Consider the following 20306-nt stretch of genomic DNA (forward strand, 5'->3'; position numbering starts at 1 on the left):
TTCTTGACAGTAAATAAAGCCAGCGCCAGGGATGGATTAGTCCCTGGGGCTGGTTTGGGGATGAGAGGGGTCAGTCCTTGGGGATGAGTGGGGGGTTTGAGGCTGAGAGGTGTTAAGCCTGGGGATGGAGGCGGGAAGATCTTATGGAAAGGGACGTTAAAGCTTTGGAATTGGGGGGTGCGGATTTGGGAGTTGAGGGCTGAGGCAGGTAAAGCTTGGAGACAGGAGCAGGTGTGGGAGCCACGAGGGTAGAGGCTGGGAATGAGGGGTGGGTGTGGAGGGTTGATGTAAACATTGCTCCTTCTTGCTTAAGAGACTGTCCCCACATGCGGTGTTTTCCTTGTCCTCATTTGCTATCCAATACAGAGGTGAAAGTAACTTAAAACTTTCTAACTGGTACAAATCATTGTGTGTGCACTGTTCTTAAAATAGGGGTTACAAAAAGTATAGTTTGATGTTATTTACTAAGGACTGTTTGGTATTCACATGCATTGCGCCTCTTTAAGTATTGATTTTGTAACTGAATCTGAAAAATATCTCTTCTTGCTATTTTGGTTGCAGACCCGTGGGCTAAGATCCCTAATTAGTCTTTTAAATAAAAAATGTCAGTGTTAGAATAAAATTTGACTCAGTTTCCCTGCTTTTTCCTCAGTTTGTATCTTGGAAAATGCATTTGTCTACTCATGAATGGTGCTGGCTAGTATGAACTCAGAATTTGTTCTTAATATCTAAATTGATTTCTTCTTCATTTCTAGGTTATATTCAAGATTCTGTCATTGTTAGTCCAAAATGGTCTGGAATCCTGTTATGTGAGACTCTGCCCAATAACTATGACAAAGATCTTCTGGCTAATTTTTGAGAAGTATGAACACTATGTGATTTAGCAACTGGGCTCTCTTGTTTGAGAACCCCACGCCTTTAGAGCAGAAGAGGGACAAACTATGGTCCGTGGGCCACACCAGTCCTAGTAAACTCTTCAGTCTGGCCACAAAGCTCCTACCAGAGAGTGAGGCAGGGGACAGCCTTGCCAGGAGGAGCCAGCTAACTCCTTGGCAGTGCAGCAGCAGCTCCAGGTGGCAGTCCTGCAGCTCTGGGGAGCAAACAAGTTGTTCAGGAGTTAGGGTTCCCAAGCAGCATTCTTGGTAATATGTGTGCTTCTGCAGATGCTCAGGAGAGATTGAGCTGCTGACTAGTTGATCAGGAGAGCACCCACATGCCTTGGTATACATAAAAATTATTCTACATGTGCATGAAAAAGATTAGAGGGTACATTGCTTTAGGGAGGTGGATGGATAGTTTGCAGTTCTGGGGGGAGACAGTCAAGAGATGGGACGTAGGGAGCTGAATAAGGGGCAGTCGGTCCTGGGATGGGGTAGTCATTGGGTAGGGAGTAGGAGTAGCTGGGTATAGGGGGTAGGGCCAAGGTCACTCCTAACTGTTTGGGGAGCCACCACCTCCCCCAGCTTTCCCTACCCAGTCCCCCATAGTCAGTGTGGCCCTTGGGCCACAAGGTTTTGTCACCCCTGTTTTAGAGTCTAGTGATCTTAACTGGGTCTTGTTCGTATAGTTTGTTTCTGTTTTTCTGGATGGCCCGGCTGATTTGTGTGTGAATCTCTGTGACAACTGCAGTAGATGTTAAAGTAAATCTAAAAATGAAGGGCAGTGTTTGTCCAAAATCAGGATTATTAATTCTGAAGACAAGAAAAACAATTCTTGATGTCTTAAAGGGTGAACTGTGTAAAATTTCAAGACTCAGCTACCTTCTCAATTCATATATAGCAGGGAGTGGGAAGGAGGCCTAGGATTCCAGCCTTCTTAAATGACTTTTCGGGCAGAGTCCAAATGTACTTCCGCTTGGGCAGCACTTCTGTAAAGCACCAAAGGAATGCTAAATATTGTGGTGTGGTATATGGTGTGGTTCATACTTTTTTAAAAAAGTCTGCTTACATTTAAGATTACTTAAGGCATTCCATTATGATGCAGTGCTGATGTCATTGATCAGATTATGTAGTGTGACATGTTGATGGTAAGAGGTGTCAGTATTTCAGTGCTGGAAAGAGTATGTCCATATTATATGAAATTTTAAACATATCAGTATGAGAAAGGACCCAGGCCATTAGCTATTGATGGAGAACAGGTGAGAGAGGAAATTTGATCATGTTTTTTAAAAAAATAAATAAATAAATCTGTAATCTAGATGGGATGGGAAGTATAGATATTCAGGCAGGTGATCATTATCCACTGGTTGATTATAAAATGAGTCTCTGATTTGTCTGGCCCAAATTTAAAGAGTGTAAGTTCTTTGTGGCTGGAACTTTCAATCTCTTTCTCTGCAGTTGCCGGACCACAGATGTTGCTGGACCAGAGAATCCTGGTTTTGGGAGGTGCAGTCTGTATCTCTGGAATATTAGCTTACAGTCCACCAAAGCCAGAAGTTGACAACCTTTGGGGCATAATGTACAGCAAATAACTTTTGATTAATTGGCAGAAAATTGGAAGAGGGTCTGGCATTTTGACTTGCCATTTGTGGGACCTAGCTCCCTTTTTGATAGACTCACATTTTGTCAGTAACAGAATTATCAAAAAAAATCTCCTGTAGATTGTGTTATGGAGAAAATTGTCATCCACATCAGTCTCTCAGTGAACCTTCACCTCAAATTAAGTCCGTTCCCTTAGATCCATTTTTCACTCACTCTAGCATTAGCAGTTTATTTTTCAGCTTTCCCTTTCCTTGCACTCTTTCCATTTAGTTCCTTCCCATGAGGGGTGTAGGGGAGGGAAGTATTTTTATGTTTAAGACCCTGTACTGGGTTTCAGGAAGTCTGGTTTTATATTTGGGTCTGCTACAGACTTTCTATATGACCTTGATCATATAATTTAATTTGTGGTGCGGGTGGTTTGGTAATACACAGCACAATTGTGAGGATAATTAAATTAATGTTTGAGCCCCATAAATAGGATCCTATGAAATTCATGGTCTGTTTTGGTCAATTTCATTGGCATGGATTTTTGAAATAAATTTCATTATTTCAGCTATTTAAATCTGAAAATTAGAAGTGTTGTAATTGAAGAGATCCTGACCCGAAATGATGGTGGTGGTTTTTTTTTGTTTTGTTTTTTGAGGAGTTGGGGGGGGAAGCACAGGGTTAATGTAAGGAGGATTGCAGTGCTACTACCCTTACTACTTTGCTGCAGCTGGCAGCAGCGCTGCCTTTAAAGATGGACAACTGGAGAGCGGTGGCTCCTGGCTGGGATCCCAGCTCTGAAGGGAGAGCCACCAGCAGCAGCAGTGCAGAACTTATGATGGCATGAAATGGTATTGCCAGCCTTACTTCTGCACTGCTTTCTGCAGAACTGGGCTCTCATTCAGCAGCCACCAGTATCCATCCACCAATTCTCAAGGCAGCACAGAGGTAAAGGTGGCCATATTGCAATCTCCCTTAAATAACCTTGCAGCTGCCCTGCAATTCCCTTTTGGGTAATACCCTCAATTTGAGAAAAACTGGTGCCCTTCCCCCTCCCCCCCGCCCCCGTCTCTGGGTAGTATAGCATAAGGCAAAATAGGGGTCCATGACCCCCAGCACAGGTGCCCAGAATCACACACAAGCTGATTTTCATTGGCATGCAAAGTGGGAGCCCCACCCCTTCCTCCCTCATGCAGCCAAAAGTTTGCTCGTAGCCATGCAGCCTATGGATTTAAAAAAAAACAGCTAATGGTACCAACCACCACCTAAATGGTAAAGCTCTTTATCTTTATTAATTAAACTGTTATAAATGGGACTATTAGTTACTTTAAAAAGTATCACCAGCACTTTGACCATATGTAGAAGTCAGAAGCTCAAATTTCAGCACTTCACCTCAAAAGGTTGCTGACCCCAAAGGTAAAAGCACACAAGCAGATTTCACTGTTGATATGTTTTTCCTGGCTGTGAATTTGGTAGGGCCCTAACCATAAAAACACTGTAATAGTCAGCATACTTTCATTTTTTTATGTGAAAATCTCTCTTGACAGCCACAGAATTCTTCTTATCTGTCCATTGTCACCCCTGTAATTCCCCCCACCGATTCATATTTTCCTTCTTCCTCTCCACCCCCAAAGAACAAAAGTATGGTTTTAATATATCTGCATATTGACAGTTATATGACAGAGGATGTTACTATGGTGATAAAGGAGGCCCTGATTTTTTGCAATGGATTTTAATGCAACTGTACCTTGCCTTGCAAAATGGTATTTGAAGTAGGAATTCACCTGCTTTCATTGGTTTGAGATATGAGCAAACTTTACCTCTTTTGTCTACAGAGTATAAAATAGTGGATAGTCATTCTAATCATCCAGAGACTGAAAAAGAGAGGAAAAAAGGAGCATTAAGTGGGGCATATTGCAGACTTGTAATAACTTTCAATCTGATCTGGTTAAATGTTTGCTGCAAAATTGTATTAAATATTCAGATAAGTTATTCAACCAGCTATTTAGCCAGTCAAATAAACATAGTCATAAGAACTGCATATTAGGTCAGGCCAAGAGTCTGTCTAGCACAGTATCCTGTCTCTGACAGTGGCTAGTACCAGACCTTCAGGGACAAAATACAGAGCAGGCCAGAACAGGGTACCAGGAGATCGGAAAGGAAGAGTTAAATTGCATCTATCACCTTTTGTCCCATGGGAGCATGGTATCATCCTAATCAGCCCTGCTTCAGTACTTCACTAGATAGTTCCTCATATTTATTTTTAGTGAGACATGATTTTAGTAAGGTTCTGGTGTATTGCTAGGCAGGGATGAGTATTTAAATTGTAGTGCTAAGGTTGTTAACATTTTAATCTCGTGAGGAAATGAGTATGTATTTTTTTCTTGACTAAATATTTAATCTTTACTATGCTTCATAGGGACTTTATAATAGAGCAAGACTAGGAATATTACCCATTTCAAGAAACTAAGGCACTCTCAGTTAGAAGATGCTCTCTGTGTAGAGGCTTCAATCAATGAAGGTTTGAAATGCGTAAGTGCTGTCTGTCATACATGCTCCAAAATATACTTTAGGAAAGAGCTCTGAAGTTACTTTATTACTCAGTAAATTAAGTAGATTTAATGCACAGCGTGATACAGTGTCTCATGCTGTCCTGTAGCAACTTTGAATGGGAGAACTAACTAAAAGTTCTCACCCAGTTGTGTTTCTTTGTGAGACCATGCCATAAGCTGTACTTGGAAGAAATTTATATTAGTCATAGACAACTAAAAGCCATGAATTTGTGGTGATATCCTCTTCAGGAAATCTGGTCCAATTGCAGCACAGGTACTACAAGCTCTGAATCCTAGCCCAAAACTCATGGGCTTTGTGTGGCTCAGTATGTCAAGGTGTGGGGGCAGCACTGAATAGTACATCACAACAGATCTTCCCTACTAAACTTCCACAGCTTTTCCTCTTCCTGGTGTTCCTTTCCAATATTCGTGCACCTGTCATATTACTGTTAGCAACCCATTACCCGCATGAGCCATCAACAGATTGGTAACAGAATGGCACTCCATATTACAACATTAATAGTAGTGAGACCCCCTAGATTCAGTAGCCTGGGGGAATGGAGCAGACCCATTCTTCCTGGTTGTGGATGGACTAGCTCGTGTTAATGGTGAAGTGTTGATGGTGGCCAAAGCATTAATGATGAAAGGAAGATGCAGTGAAAGGAATGGAAGAAAAGAGACAGGGAGTGACTGGATGCTGAAGTGGAGGAGGGAAAGACACAAAATAGTGAGAGAAGGAAATGAAACTGAAAGGGAAGAAAAGACAACTTTATAGTTTGTAAAATCAATTTTTAAATGAAAGATGAATAAATCCATCAGTGGAGCTCAAATTGGTACAATGTGTGCGAATTTATGTAAATTGCCCCAAGGTTCATAGCAAGAAGCCAGTCCAGCTCTGTGCTATCAAAGTTGCATGATTTCGAGTTGTGCTTAACTTGCATTCCTTCCCGCAACCCGCGTGGCTCCGCCTCACCAGCCTATCCCGTTCCTGCGCATGGCTCCAGCTCAACGCTCCCCCTGACGGTGCGGCTCCAGCTTACTTCCACCCCCTGCCCTTCTCCCACAGCCCCAACCCACTGCCAAGCTTAACCCTCCCCAACTGCCCCCCACCCCCACCCCCTGGACTTAGCTTTCACAACAAACTCCAGGTGTTCCTGCTGCGTCCCCTGCTGCAGAATATGTGTTCCACTGGGGGACCCCCACCCCTGACTTATGCAAAATTCGAGTTACATGAGGGTGCATGGGAATGCAACCTTCACATAACTCGCGGGACTACTGTACTGCTGCATTAGACTTCTGAAATAAATTTAAGGTGATGCAGCTCCTGCACAACACTTCCACCTGAATAGTTAATTGAGATGCTTTTTGTTTCCCCTAATGCAATCCAGAAAGCATTTTGCAGACCAGTACTAACTGAACTGAGAATGGTATTTGCCCCGCATCAGACCTTCAATATTTTTTTCACTACTACGTTCCTTATGCTTGTAAGGATTTATCAGAGCAGTAAAATGATAATCTGTGATGGCAGAAAATAGGTGAAGTAATGAGACTTATGCGTATTGATCTCTAAGGATCTCAAAGTGCTTGATGAAGTTTAAGTATGTAGGAATTGCTTTACTCTCTCTTGGAGTACAGCCATCTTTGGCGTGCATTGAGACAAATGTTATGTAGCATTACTATGTTCTGCCATACCAGTTAGCACATGAAGAGTCCTGTGTTCAGTGGTATCACTTGTATTACCATAATCAGAGGTCTAGTCCTGGGCCAGGGCCACATTGTGCTAGGTGATGTACAAATACAGATGGCTTTTGCCTCAGAAAGCTTACAGGTGAAATACAAGACAAGAGGCGATGGATTCAGAGGTGGAGGAATACAAGGACACAGTATTGGTCAGCATGATAGGTTGCTGTAAGCATGCCAACAGCCTACTTGTTGTCAGGTTCCTTTGTAGGCTTCCCAGAAAAGGAGAGTTTTTGATATTGATAATGAAGAAGCTTTGCAGATTTTTTAGGGAGCACTTCCCAAGCTGGAGAGGTGACATGAGCGAAAACTCAAGGATACAAATTTAACAATTTTCAATCATCATGAGCTGCTCAGAGGCAAGTGGGGTTGCCATGAGAGAGAATGCAGGGGAAGCAGCTGCGGCTTTTTTCCCCTTCTATCCAGTGAAATAACTGATTAATAAAATCATTACTAGCTGGTCAGGGAAGTGGAGCCTCTGAACCCGGAGTCTGCAACATGGGCTGAAGACATGTTGGTGAGACTCAGGCGGCAGCTTGCATCCTCTATTCGGAAACCCTAGGGCTAATCACTAATCTCTGATCAAGGAGCTGGAGATTCCAAATGATTGGAGCAGTGTGGTAAGAGTTGGAACTGAAAATACTGAAGTGGAATTTGAGCAGTAGACCAATAACATTTCTTTCTGGTGTGAAAAGAGCGTGGGATCTTCAGTAACAAGTGTTCAGGGGATGTATAGTCTCTCTGACAAACCACATTGCCAGCAGCTAAGTAATGCCAATAAAAAACTAGGGAAACTTGATTTTTTTCTCTCCTCTTGGATCCCACCCAAGTGCTGACCTTGCCCTTCTATATAAAATCTGGCTAAAGGGGACAGCTATAGGGGATAGGGAGTACTAGGTGAAGTTATTTGTCTTCAACACCTTTGGGGTAATAAAGTTGTCAGTTATGTAAGTTTGTCATGCACCATACGTAACAAATCTTTTCTTCAGATCATTTTCCAGGTGACTAGCATCTCTCCAGTTCCTTCATGTTCTTCAGCTTTTGCTTTGCATGTTCGCATAGAGTTACATATGATGTGGTTGCATTAAGGAAGAGCAGTGCCACTTTGTTTTTCTACATGAATTGTGTAGACTAGGTATACTTTGTTCTTTTTGCATGTGGATGTGTCACATTTCGGATCTGCACCTTTGATTTACTTTGGTAAATAAGTGTACTTCCATTACAAATGAAGTACTAAGTTTTGAAGATGTTTTTCAAGATTTACTAATGTGTTATAGTCACACTAGATCTTTACTAGTTTTGCATTATCATGTGTGTGCACGTGCGTGTGCATGTATTAATTACATGGTGATTTCCATACTATCTTGACAAATTGACTGAGCTGTCTTTCCTGATGTGACGTGTCTTGCAGATAGTTTTGCTTAAGTTAAATTCTTATATTTATCAGAGGTTCTTCTGGTTGTTTAAGTTCAGTTGTTCCCATGGGAACTGTTTGGATGTGACTGAAAGCTATTCAGGCTCATTGTGAGTGTGAGCACTTAGAACAAGTTTTCCAAAAGTGAGCATATGAAGAAGTGGGTCTTACCCAGAAAAGCTCATTACCTAATAAAGGAATATGTTAGTTTTAAAGGTGCTACAGGACTGCTTGGTTGTTGTTTTTGAGGAGTTTGTTTATTTTGTTTTAAAAGTGACTAGGGATTTTAAGTGCCTTTGTTTTTGAAAACCTAATGTGAAATAATTGAAGGAACCTCATTTCTAACAGAGGTGGTGCTCTGTGTTTGCTGAATGTTACGCTCCTTGAAACTGTGTGTCATGGCACAGAAAACAGGCATTCAGTAATCACTTTTTAGAGGCTTGGCCTTTAATACTAAATTACCTTTTCTTCTTGAAACGTATGTTTCCTATTCAAGAAATTTCCCATTTTTAAAATGCCAGATCTGCACTAGCATATTGAAGTACTCTGAGGTGGAAATTCTGCGTGTTCTTAAGCTTTAGTTTTGCTTTGTTCTCCCATACTTCTATTTTAGTTTTTTGTTTATTGATTATTTTAATAATTCTAGCCCCGATTCTTCTTTTTCTCCATTTAAGTGGCCATACATGTACATGCTATTTCTCTCTCTCCAGAAGGATCACTTGTAAAGCTCTTCTATTTTGGAGTCCTGTACCAAATTCATGGTAATCTCCAGGGCATATATTTTTTCGTCTTGTTCTTGTGTGTTCCCAGTTTTCTTCTTCTAGTTCCTGTGTGCCTCACGAAGGCAACTTCTCCTGTTTTCAAAATGTGATTCCCTCCCAATTGCACAATCGGGGCAGATAATTTTAGAGATCATTGTACATGTTAAAACAAAACAGCAGTAATGTAGCACTTTAAAGATGGACAAAATTATTTATTAGGTGATGAACTTTCATGGGCAGACCCACTTCATCAGAACGATTGCATTTCCAGTACAGATTAACATATATATGTAGTACAGAGGTCCAAAAAAAATAGCAATAAAAACTGACAAAGTACATAGGACTGAAGGAGGAGGTTGAGGGGCTGGGGGTATTAAGTGTCTTGCCTGATATAATTACGATCATCAAAGGAAGAGGCATGTTAGGAACAATGCTGTGACAATATTAAAACTTCATTTTATTTTCAGTGATGGTGTCATTGGCAGTTTCTAAGCCCGGCCTTTCTGAAACTGTATTACAAGGGCTTGGAAACTTCTTATAAGGTGACAAAGGTCATAGCAGGGGGTAAACATAACAGGGCTGGGGGTAACTAGAGGGCCATTGTTGGACTAAGACCAAGACTGGCCACTTGGACTGGGAGGGCTGATGACTATACTAAAGGGGAAATGCAAAAGGATGTTGGTGTTCACTCGTCAGGATGCGGGGAAGGGAACGAGTGTGAAACAACTATGCTTCTGCAGGGTGTTGCTGAACTTCTGCTATAGTAAACATACAGACAAACCTGAAAACTCCAGTCGCCATGTGTTCCTATGTGTCCTTTGGCCATGTCAAAGGATACCCTAATTGCATGTCTGTCTGTCTGTTGTGTCCCCAAGAATTAAAGTATGCTCAGCACGCACTGGATGTATTTGCATACTCATGGTTCTTTTGAATAGTGAAGTAATTTGTTAACTGAGCCTGAGAAGTGCTCACCATGTCTCAATCTGGGTCAAGTGGGAATTGGAGGTTTGAAGGCACAGGTCCGAAGTGTGACTTATTTCAGTTTAAAACAGAGGGGCAGAAAGCATAGCTAACATTTTCTCACTAAATAAGCGGCATGATTTGCAGAGGTGCCAGCCAGCTCCCATTAAAATAAATATCGTGTTGACAGAAGTGAAAATAAGCCATTTATTTGTCTTAACACTGAATTGCAGACCCGCAGGTTCAAAAATTCCAACTTAATTTCTAGGTCTATAAATAGAGTATAGTAATATAAAGTAATTTGCATGTGGCGTCTTTGATCCATGTGTGTGTTTTGCTTTTATGTTTTTAAAGCTTTTCTACATTTGGAGAAAAAGGAACAGCAACAATTGGTCATTGATCAGCCATCTCCAGGGTCAAGGAAAAACTACTCATTCACAAATGAGGAAGTAAGACAAATTGATCGGGAAAACCAAAGGTTGTTAAAAGAACTCTCCAAACAGTCTGCAAAGCCAAGGAGCAAAAGTGCTGCTCTGAAGAAACCTGCTGGCCTGCCGCCAAAGTTATACCATAGTGCCCTCAACAGGCAGAAGGAGCAGCAAAGGATTGAAAGAGAGAATTTGGTAAATTAAAAATTATTACACTTGAACCTTTTTAGTACAGCAACCCCGGGAAATGTGGCATGACAGATTACAGAATTTTCTGGGCCAGAGAGGGCACTTTGGGGCCCTGAGGGTGAGGCGTTTACCTGGCATCCCATTCCTGGCGCCACATGGCTCCGTGCCTCTCGTTACCATGGTAGCGGCAGCTGAAAAGCCTCCACAGAAGTGCGTCACTGTGGGTGGATTGATTTAAGTCATGCACACAAAAAAAATTGTTATTTTAAATCAAGTTACCAAAAAAGCTAAGACTGTGCTGAGTGTACTTAATTTTGCAAATCTATCTAACTTACTGGCACTTCTTTTTTTTAAAAAAAAGTATGGGATGGGGTTCTCTTGGAAAAGCTGAGTTAGGCTGAAGTAAAATAGGGATGGACTTATAGTATCACCAGTATGGTCTGAGACCATGATGTTCCAAAATAAGGGGCATGTCTTTTGTAGTATAAGAAAATGACACTAAGTGGCAATTGGCAACTTCAGATTTCTCGTGCTGCAACTTTCTGTATTATATACTTGAATGATGGATTCTAAACCTAGTTAACCAATTAAAACAAGCCATAAGAATTAGCTAACTTTTTTTTTCTAGCAACATCCAATACTGAAACAGCTTAAGAACTTACTTGTTAAATCACAAGTATGGGTTTGGTCCTGCTTGGAGCAGGGGGCTGGACTTGGTGGTTTTTTTAGGTCTCTTCCAGCTCTATTGTTGTATGATTCTATGATTCACACTTATTCTAAAAAGGATAGAGAGAGAGTGATTTAAGTTACAAACCAGTTGATCCACTCGGCCATATCCACATCATATTCTCACTAAAAGCAGTTCTCCTTGTGATGTTTCATTCATGCAGCTTGCTTGATCTTCTTGCACTGCCTACAGTTGGCTCGTTTCCCTTTTTTACCCAGTTAGGTCACTCTTTTGTTCAGAAGCCATGATGTTTTTTCTGGTGGCAAAAGTGTGGGGAAATACAGAAAACTGAGTGCGTGCTGAATGTCTTCCCTTTTTCTTTCCAGTGCACTCCACTGTTTGTTTCTATGCTGCCTGCATCCTTTCCTGTATATTGTCCTATATCCTATATATTGCATCTACACTATGAGATAAAATCAAATTTATTAATATCGATTTTGTAACTCTGGAATTTATAAATTTGATTTTGACTATCCTCGCCTTCCCACATGCTCCTCACAAAGTCGACATATTGCTGCCAAACTCAATTGGCAAACATCGACAGCTGCAGTAGTGCATTGTGGGAACCTATCCCATAGTTCCCTCATCCCCACAGCATTCTGGGTATGCTCGCTGGTCTTTGACATCATCTTCCCACATTGCATTTTCCTCATTTCCCTCCCATGTTAAGCAAACATCCAATTTTTTCCAGTCGGAAGGAAGTTAAAATAGGACATCCACAGAGATGGCGAAAAAGTTAACAGAAATCTTTCTTCTGTAAGTGAATTACCAATGATTTAGTAAAAATCAACACTAGTGTGTCTTCTCAACTGGCTATCCACTGACTGTCCCTGCTCCTGTGATTGCATCCTGTCCCTGAACATAACACAGGGACCCTGAAAAGTTTGAAGAAAGTTTTTGAAAAAAGCTTGTAGTAAAGATTTTGAAAAAAGAGAGTTGCTGAGAGGATGGTAATTGGCTTTCCAGTGCACTATACAGCTTCTGTGCACAGTCTGTGTTCTCAGCTGGCCATCCACTGACTGTCCCCCCTTCGATGATTGCATCTGATCTTTGAAATTAACACAGGGGCAGTCTGTATTCTCAGCTTGTCCTCCACTCACTCTTTCTTGCATGAAGGTGTGCAAAGTTAGAAGAAAGAGAATAGGAAACACTAGGAAAAAGTATATTTTGTCTTCTTTCTTCACTACACAGACATTGCCCACATGGGATGGCAGTGAAATCTCATACATTGAACTTATAACGGAACTTATAATGGAAAGAGGAATCTCAACTGGCCCTCCATCCACTGTTCCCTGTGTTTTTAGGGGAGTTAGAGCATGAAGAAAGAGGATAGGAAAGGTTAGGGAAAATATTTTATAACTGAAATATCAAATATTTTGCAAAAAGCAGCAGGTGTCTGCAATGGGCAGCAAGCCCCTGAGAATTTTTTTGCTGGGAGGGGGCTGTGAGCTGTGGTGAGAGAGCCAGTTGAAATGATCCACTGCCCCTGCTGGGGTGTGGGGTGGGTTTGAGTGGGGGATCAGTTGAAGGAGTTCCCCCATGCCGCAGAAAGGCCCCTAATGTATATTTAGGGTTCGGGAGGCAGTTGAAGTAGTCCCCTGTGAATATCTTAGCTGGTGGGGCAGACTTCCCCTCTCCCCAGTGGCTGCAAGCCCCTGAAATTCTTTCCCACCCTTGGAGCCCTAACCACATGCAAGCCAGGACACAGTGCTGCCTGGCAGCACGGTCAGCATCAAGCAGCAGGTACATCCTTTTATTGGGTCAGGGGCTACCCACATGATGTGGCTAAGAACAGGAAGGATTCCGACTTCATGGCACCTGTGGGGAAGATGGGGGTGCACAAATGTAAACTGCTGAGAAGAAGTTTCTTCATCTGTTATGCAAGCACAACCCCCACAACAGCCTTGCTGCCACGTGATGCGGTGGGGCAGCAGCTGGCACGAGGCAGCACAGAAAAAAGTAGCAAATGTAGAGACAGAATCATACACTGCATACTGGGGCTATTTGTAATGCATTGATGCGCTCACGGCGCTAATAGCAAAGAAAGAAAGAGACATTTCTCAGGCTCTCACACAAACATGACCCTCCAGCCACAGGTGTCGTAGTCCTGATTTGAAATTTATGATCTTCTTGATACCTAATTCCTGCACACCTGGAGAGCAGCGGCTGGAGCAGAGCACTGAGGGGCATTATGGATCACATACAAGACACTTCTGGAGGCTAATAAATTCTATTTTAAGATGTGACACTTCCACACTGGCTTTTTAATAGAAGTTTTAAATTCAAACTTGACGTTATATCCATCCGGTAACAACAATGTTATGATATCAATATTAGTGCTCCCTAAATCGAGCTAATGGCATTTACAGAGAAGACAGTCATGTGGTAATATCAAGCTAACTGTCTTAAATTCAAATTTATCTCGTGGCGTAGACGCAGCCCCTCTGTCTTTGAGACAGCATCAGTATCTTAACTATCTCTTCTGCTGTACTGGGCCAAAGTCCACCACTGCATAAGCACAGAGCAAAACCAGACCTGTTCGGTTTGTGTCTTTTTTGCACATTTTACTTTTTAGTCAGCTGAGGAACAAAAATTGAAAGCCCAGAACTTTCAAGAAGCAAGTGGGAGTAGTTCAGCTGGACAGAACTATCAGCTCATTGTTATGAGAGAAAGAGAGAGAGAGTGTGTGTGTGTAGCAGGTTTGTGATGAGATTTAATTGTAACTGTTATTTTAAATGAGAAATTTATTTATTTATTTAATAAAAAATTCTTTTAAAAAATAATTGATTTTTATTACCTGCCGTTCCCCCAATGGCAGGGTGGGAGGCGGGGTTCAGGGTAGGGGAAGGGAGAGAGGAAGTGTGCAAAGCTGCTTCTGCTCTCTCCCCCACCCTCCAACAGGCCCAAATCGTGGGAGTGCTCCCAGGTTGGAGCAGAGGCTGCTTGATAACAGATGGGCCACTATTGAATGGTTGCCGAGCTAGTAAGGCAACACTTAAAGCTTTTTTTTTAAACATGTTGATTATATTAAAGCCAGAATAAACTTTATTTCAGTAACAGTGATAGCCACATAGGCAGAAGTATGAAATAATATCCTAAATACTTGTACAGTCTCCATCTCTTTAGTGTGTGAACACACAGTGACTATGTCTACACTACATTCCCCTTTCGAAAGAAGAATGCAAATGAGGCAGATCAAAAATGCAAATGAAGCACCGATTTACAAATCTCACACTTCATTTGCATAATCTTGCACGATCGTGTTTTCGGAAGAGACTGTTTCAAAAGTAAAAACAGTCATGTAGACTGGGTTCCTCTGAAAATAAACCCTGTTTTCAAAAGAACCCTTCTTCCTGAAACAAAATAGACTATTTTAGTGACTAACCCTTTCCAATCTGACTCCTCGTAGATGTCAGATTTTTTCCATTGGCTGCTTTTTTTGCGGGATGGGAGATGGCAGAGAGAAGCAAGAACTTCTGGTCATTCTGTTTAGATTATAGGCTGCTGCCTGAAATAATCAAGAACAAAATGTAACTGACCAATAGAGGACACTAGTGAGTCACAAAATGTTTTATCCTTGTAAAATGTCTGTCATGGTTTTTTCCATCAACCTATTTTTTTCCTAATGGAATGTGGAAGAGTTGTTGCTGATGTGTGATAATCTTTTAGACCTCTGCAGGTGTATATCTCAGTCTTTACTGACATTTTAAGCCAGGTGCTCTGTGAATATATGCATAGTCCTCCATTGACAGCATGTTAAAGTAGGTACGCTTGAATGGATCCTAAAGTACCTTACAAATTGAATTAGTGAATATTTGAGACCTTAATCTCTCTGTGACTCAGTTTGCCATCTATAAAATGGACAGATGAACCCCCATGACTTTAGCATGTGTTGTGAAAATAAATTGATAACGTGTAAAGCATTCAGATGCTATAGTGATGGGGACCTTAGGAAAGTCTAGAGAAGATTAATAATTCTGTCTGCAGAGCAAGGTTTGAATAGTATGCAGTAAACACAGCATGATGCCACACACACTGAACAATGATGGGAAAAAAATATTGAGAAGTCAGCCATTAGGTGAGCTTCATCCTTTTTGAGTACTGAATAAGATAGGAGCTATGGGGGCGGGGAAGGGAGTGGTGACAGAAGATAGTATTTCAATGCATGCAATATGCATGGAGCCTGTCTTAAACAAACAACCTTGATTCTGGCATTTCCTAGTTTTCGCAACCTTATAAATATTTATCATACTTTTTTGCATGCAATACATGGTTTGTGCAGAACAGTAACTTGCATAGTAAAATTAAACTTTTGAGTGCTCATTTTGAGATACCTAGGACTAGATTTTTTTCAGAGTGCTTAGTATTATATAGCATTTCAAATATTCAAGCACAACTCTCATTGAGTTCAGCTGCAGCTGTAAGTCCTTAGCACTTAAGAAAATCAGACCATAGATTTCAAGTCTGACACCCTGAAAATGAGCAACACACAGTGAAAACTTGTGAAAAGTTTGGTTTTAGTGGTTTGCCGGCATCCCTTAGTCACTCTTTAGCAGAGGCAGTGGTAGAATCCACTTTTCCCTGCAGCATTTAACTACCTTACACCGTCTGTCCCCTCTCTTCCTGCTTCATTCACTACACTTCTTTCAAGTTCTGCTGGGGTCCTATAGATAATCTTCGGTGGAAAACCCTGATTCATCCTCAGAGCAGGTGGGAAAGATAATATATGACCCTGCAATTAAAGACCGCATCATATTCACATAGGAGACAAAAGTGGTACTGGCGGTCTTAATTCTGACATGTCCTAGCTTTTAAGTGCTTGACTTTCTAACCTTCATAATGCCTCTTTAGCGTAGTAGTCTTTTTGTATATAATTTCCTAGGGTTTAAAGAAACAAACTTAGAATGGGGGGCCGAGGTGAAATATGGGGAGAGGGCAGGACAGTGGTGGGAAGGGGCAGGATTTGAGGAACAGGGATGGACATTTCCCCTGGGCTGCCAGGATTCTGGAGCCAGATTGTGAATATGCTCTAGCCATAGATAATCCCTGGACTGTGAGTTTGAGACCCCTGATTTAAATTAAGCAGTATTTTTCTCTGGTGCATGGTAAAATTTCAAAGCTGTATTAAGTCAATGTTCAGTTGTGAACTTTTCAAAGAGCAATTATTGTTTTTTTTTTCCTTTAGCATTACAGACTTTTCAGAATTAACCTCTATTCCCGAGGTGTGCTTAGCTCAGAGATTCTACTGTAGATAACTTGATTACAATAGTCTGTGATTATGAGAAGGCAGAGAAGGTGAGGGGAGATGATGGTACTGGGAGGCATATATGTGTTGAGAGTATGCATACTGTCTCTTTCTTATAAATGCTGCATTATTTAATGAGAGAGACAAGGTAGGTTAAGGTACTTTTTCTAGTAGATAGTGGTAGAGCAGAGACGTGTGGGAAAGCTGGCTGAAGACAGAGTTCTGAGAAGGTATTTTCCAAAGGCAAGTGAGATTGCTGGTGCCCAAAAAGGAGACTGGCCTGGCTGTTGAGGGCACCCTTGAAAAGGACCAAAGTCATGAGAAGTCAGAGGATCATTAGAGAGGGATAACCAAAATGTGGTGTGCAAGAAGAGAGGAGTTGAGCTATAAGGCAGAACCCTGTGTGTAGAGCCCTGAAGATAAGGATGAAGAGCTTGACCTTTGCTAAAGAATAGATAGGAAATTAGTGAAAGGACTTGATGTGAAGGGGGCTATGGGTGTCTCATACAGGGGCTAGGAGAGTCACTCACTGCAGGGGGCATGGGGAGTCACACTCTGGGGCTAGGAGTCGCACTCGGGCTGCGGGGGGCTATGGGTGTCTCACTCAGGGGCTAGGAGAGTCACACTCGGGCTAGGAGTCACTCACAGGCTGGAGGGAGCTAGGGGAGGCACAGGGACCCTTGCTGCTGGAAGCTGACTGGGGTGCAGAGCCCCAGCTGGCCGCACCAGCTGCAGGAACCCTGCTAGGGTCTATGGGGACCCCATCTCCTGCAGAGGCTGGAAGCCAGGGAGCTGATCAGCTCTGTTGTCCCTCCTTCCCAACCTTGGAGTCAGGCCTCCCCCTTACCTGAGCTCGGTGCCACTCCTCAGGTGTGCAGTTCTTTGCCTTGCAGCTGAAATGGTTCTTAGTGTAACTGATTGGCTTAAGCAGCAACGAAGGGTCCTGTGGCACCTTATAGACTAACAGAAAAGTTTAGAGCATGAGCTTTCGTGAGTTAACTCACTTCTTCAGATGCTGGTCATGATGGCTGTTAATCCAATTGAGAAGTTGAGAACCACGTCAGTAGTGTGAATGGTTTCTTAATAGCCACCTATGGAGCTGCCCAGCCCAGCCGGGGACCCTTTTGAAATGTAATTGCAAGCCATGTTTGGGTCCCGACCCATAGGCTGGGAAACGCTGCGCTAGAGTGAACCTGTTTGAAGGGAAAAAAATCAACAGAATGCAAATGCAGTAATATCCTGGAATGTGGAATACCGCAGGTACTCAGAAGCTGAACTGTAGGCAGAACGTCAGAGGCAAGGGCAAATGGGGATGCTTCCTGGTGGTTTTCCTAAAAATAAAACATTTAGGATTTCTTTTAACCTGGTAATATAGTAAAAAAAAAACAAAAAAAAAACTACATGCATGGCAATTTTGTGATAGGAGTCCACATCTAGCCCAATATCAGGTGTAGAGCTAGGCAGTAGTTCTCAGCATTAGAAATCCTGCCACATGGAAAAGTTGCTGTTGTAACTTTTCCCTCACTAAGGAAGAATATCAGTCTCTTCAGTTCCAGGCCATAACGAGGATGGGGCAGCCACCCAGGTGCAAAGACATGGAGGTGAAAAATGAGGCAGAAATATGCGGAGACGGGGAAAAAGTAGGGGAGACAAATATGCTTGCTTGTCCTGAGCACTAAAATACAATAGTTACAGTGCTGTTTGGATTGTCACACAGGTGTGCCTATTTATATGGCACAAGCAATAGTCCTAATGACCTGAAGTAGGATAACTATGATTAGGGCTCTGTGTTTGTCATTGAGGTCATTGGTTCCGTGACTTCTGCAGTGGTCGGTGTGCCTGGTCTGGGGCCCTTCTGAGCAGCTTGGACAGTCCCCAGGCTGGGGCCATTGGCCACTGCAGGTGCAGTCTCAGGCCCCTCCGCCCTTCCCACCAGCAGCAGGAGGGAGAGGTTCAGAGTGAGGAAGGCAGCACTTGGAGCTACGAACTGGGGTCTCCACTTTCCAGGAGCTGGGTTAGGGAATCAACCCCACAACTCCTCCTCCCCTCAATATACTTGGCACCCTCTCGGACTGCTCCCCAGGCATATCCATGGTGCCCTCCAGGCCATTGCCCCAGCACCCGCAGGGCCCTCAGGGCTGTCCCCACAAGTCACTTCTTCCACAAGGTTTAGTCCAGGGTATATAGTACTAATCATGGACACGTCACAAGCCATGAATTTTTGTTTGCTGCTTGTGACTTGAGCAGTGACTTTTACTAAGAATAGTTGTGACTAAATCTTTTAACCATGATTTACTTAGATAGTAAGCTCTTGGGGGAAGGACTGTCCTTTTGTCATGTCTAGTGCCTGCTAAGGACAATGGGGCATTTGGTCCAGGACTAGGGCTCCTAGGTGGTAACAGTAATAAAAATAATTGTTACGGACTGGCTAGACTCACCAAAGTTAGAGAAGGTACCATAAGTTATGGCCCCTTGAGATACTCAAACTGTTCTCTTTTTTTACTCATTCTGGTGTTCATCTTCTCAGCTTTCTTTCATTGAGCTTCATGTGGATCCTACTCACAAAAATAAGTAAAGTTCCATTAAAAAGGAAAGAATTTAAGGTCTTATAAGTTATTTACAACTAACTGACAAGTACAGAGCCAAGTAATGCCACTGTAACAATGGGAGAAAATTAAAAAATAGTCCATGCAGAGAAAGCAAAAAGCTTTCTTCAAACGTACTCTCTTCTGTTCTGTCTCTGCTCACCAAAGTAACAGCATGGTTCTAATAAGAATGAAATTAGAGAAGTCATAATATAAATACACTTGAACAGCTGTTGAGGCACAACAGTCAGCTCTTTGGATTCAATGGATGGTGAAACTGAAGCCTACACAGATTGAAAGAGCAACATAAGCAAGGAAACATAGCAACTTAACCTTTCTCTAAACTGAACTTTGTGAAGCTAGACACTCAGTTTTACTTGTGACTTCTTTTTCCCCACATCAGAAGAACGTGCACTGATTTTTTTAAAAAAGAAAATGCCTAGACTAGTTTTAGCGTTCATTTACTGTGCTGGAAGCTGAATTAATGCAATTCATTTTAAGCCACTAAGCAGCAGCAATCCTTTATACTGTTACTGTATGATTTTGTTTGTTTGTTTTCCAAATGTCAGTGATCCAGTGCTTTAAACATTATTCAGAAATCTTTATACAGTAAGCTCTTTCATATCAAGCATTCTATCATTCACAACTCTCAAATAACCGGCATTTTAACCATAAGTAAATTTTAGTTATATTTTCTATAAGTACAGTACAGTGAAAGTAAATACAAATAAATACAGCAGATACAGTATAAGTTTATAGAGTACAGTACTACTGTTGTTGGTAAATAAAGCATTCTGCATACTTTTTTTCTTAATATCTAACCTTTTTTTTCTTTACTGTTATACATTGCTGGATATATCTGTCTATTACCCAGAATATGTGAATATCCAGCAACCTCCCAGTCCTGGGGCTACTAGATATGAAAGTGTTTACTGTACTCTCTTCCTAAATGGAATAATCTTATTCATTAATATAAGGCTTGGTGAACAGGAAAGCACAGCAATGCAGATGATTACAAAACTTTCACTTATTTTCTCCTTATGTTAAATCTAGTGTCTGAAATCTGCTTAATCATGGTGAATAGTAACAGACGTAGCCTTGTTAGTCTGTATTCTAACAAAACAAACAAGCAGTAATGCAGCACTTCAAAGACTAACAAAATAATTTTTAGGTGATGAGCTTTCGTTGCGCAGACCCACTGCTTCAGATCTGGAGATACAATATTTCCAGTACAGCACTG

General features: G+C 41.9%; 1 protein-coding gene across 2 annotated transcripts in view; it reads left to right on the top strand.

The window, feature by feature from the left end:
* The window catches only part of CFAP97 (cilia and flagella associated protein 97), a 47691-nt gene that overhangs the window by 17512 nt on the left and 9873 nt on the right, over nucleotides 1–20306 (top strand). For both annotated transcript variants that reach the window (XM_074992933.1, XM_074992934.1), the window contains one exon: nucleotides 10247–10515. In XM_074992933.1, coding sequence (XP_074849034.1) covers nucleotides 10247–10515 — 269 coding nt within the window. The remainder of the gene's footprint in view (nucleotides 1–10246; nucleotides 10516–20306) is intronic.

This window comes from Carettochelys insculpta, chromosome 4, assembly GCF_033958435.1.
Source record: "Carettochelys insculpta isolate YL-2023 chromosome 4, ASM3395843v1, whole genome shotgun sequence".
NCBI lineage: Eukaryota > Metazoa > Chordata > Testudines > Carettochelyidae > Carettochelys > Carettochelys insculpta.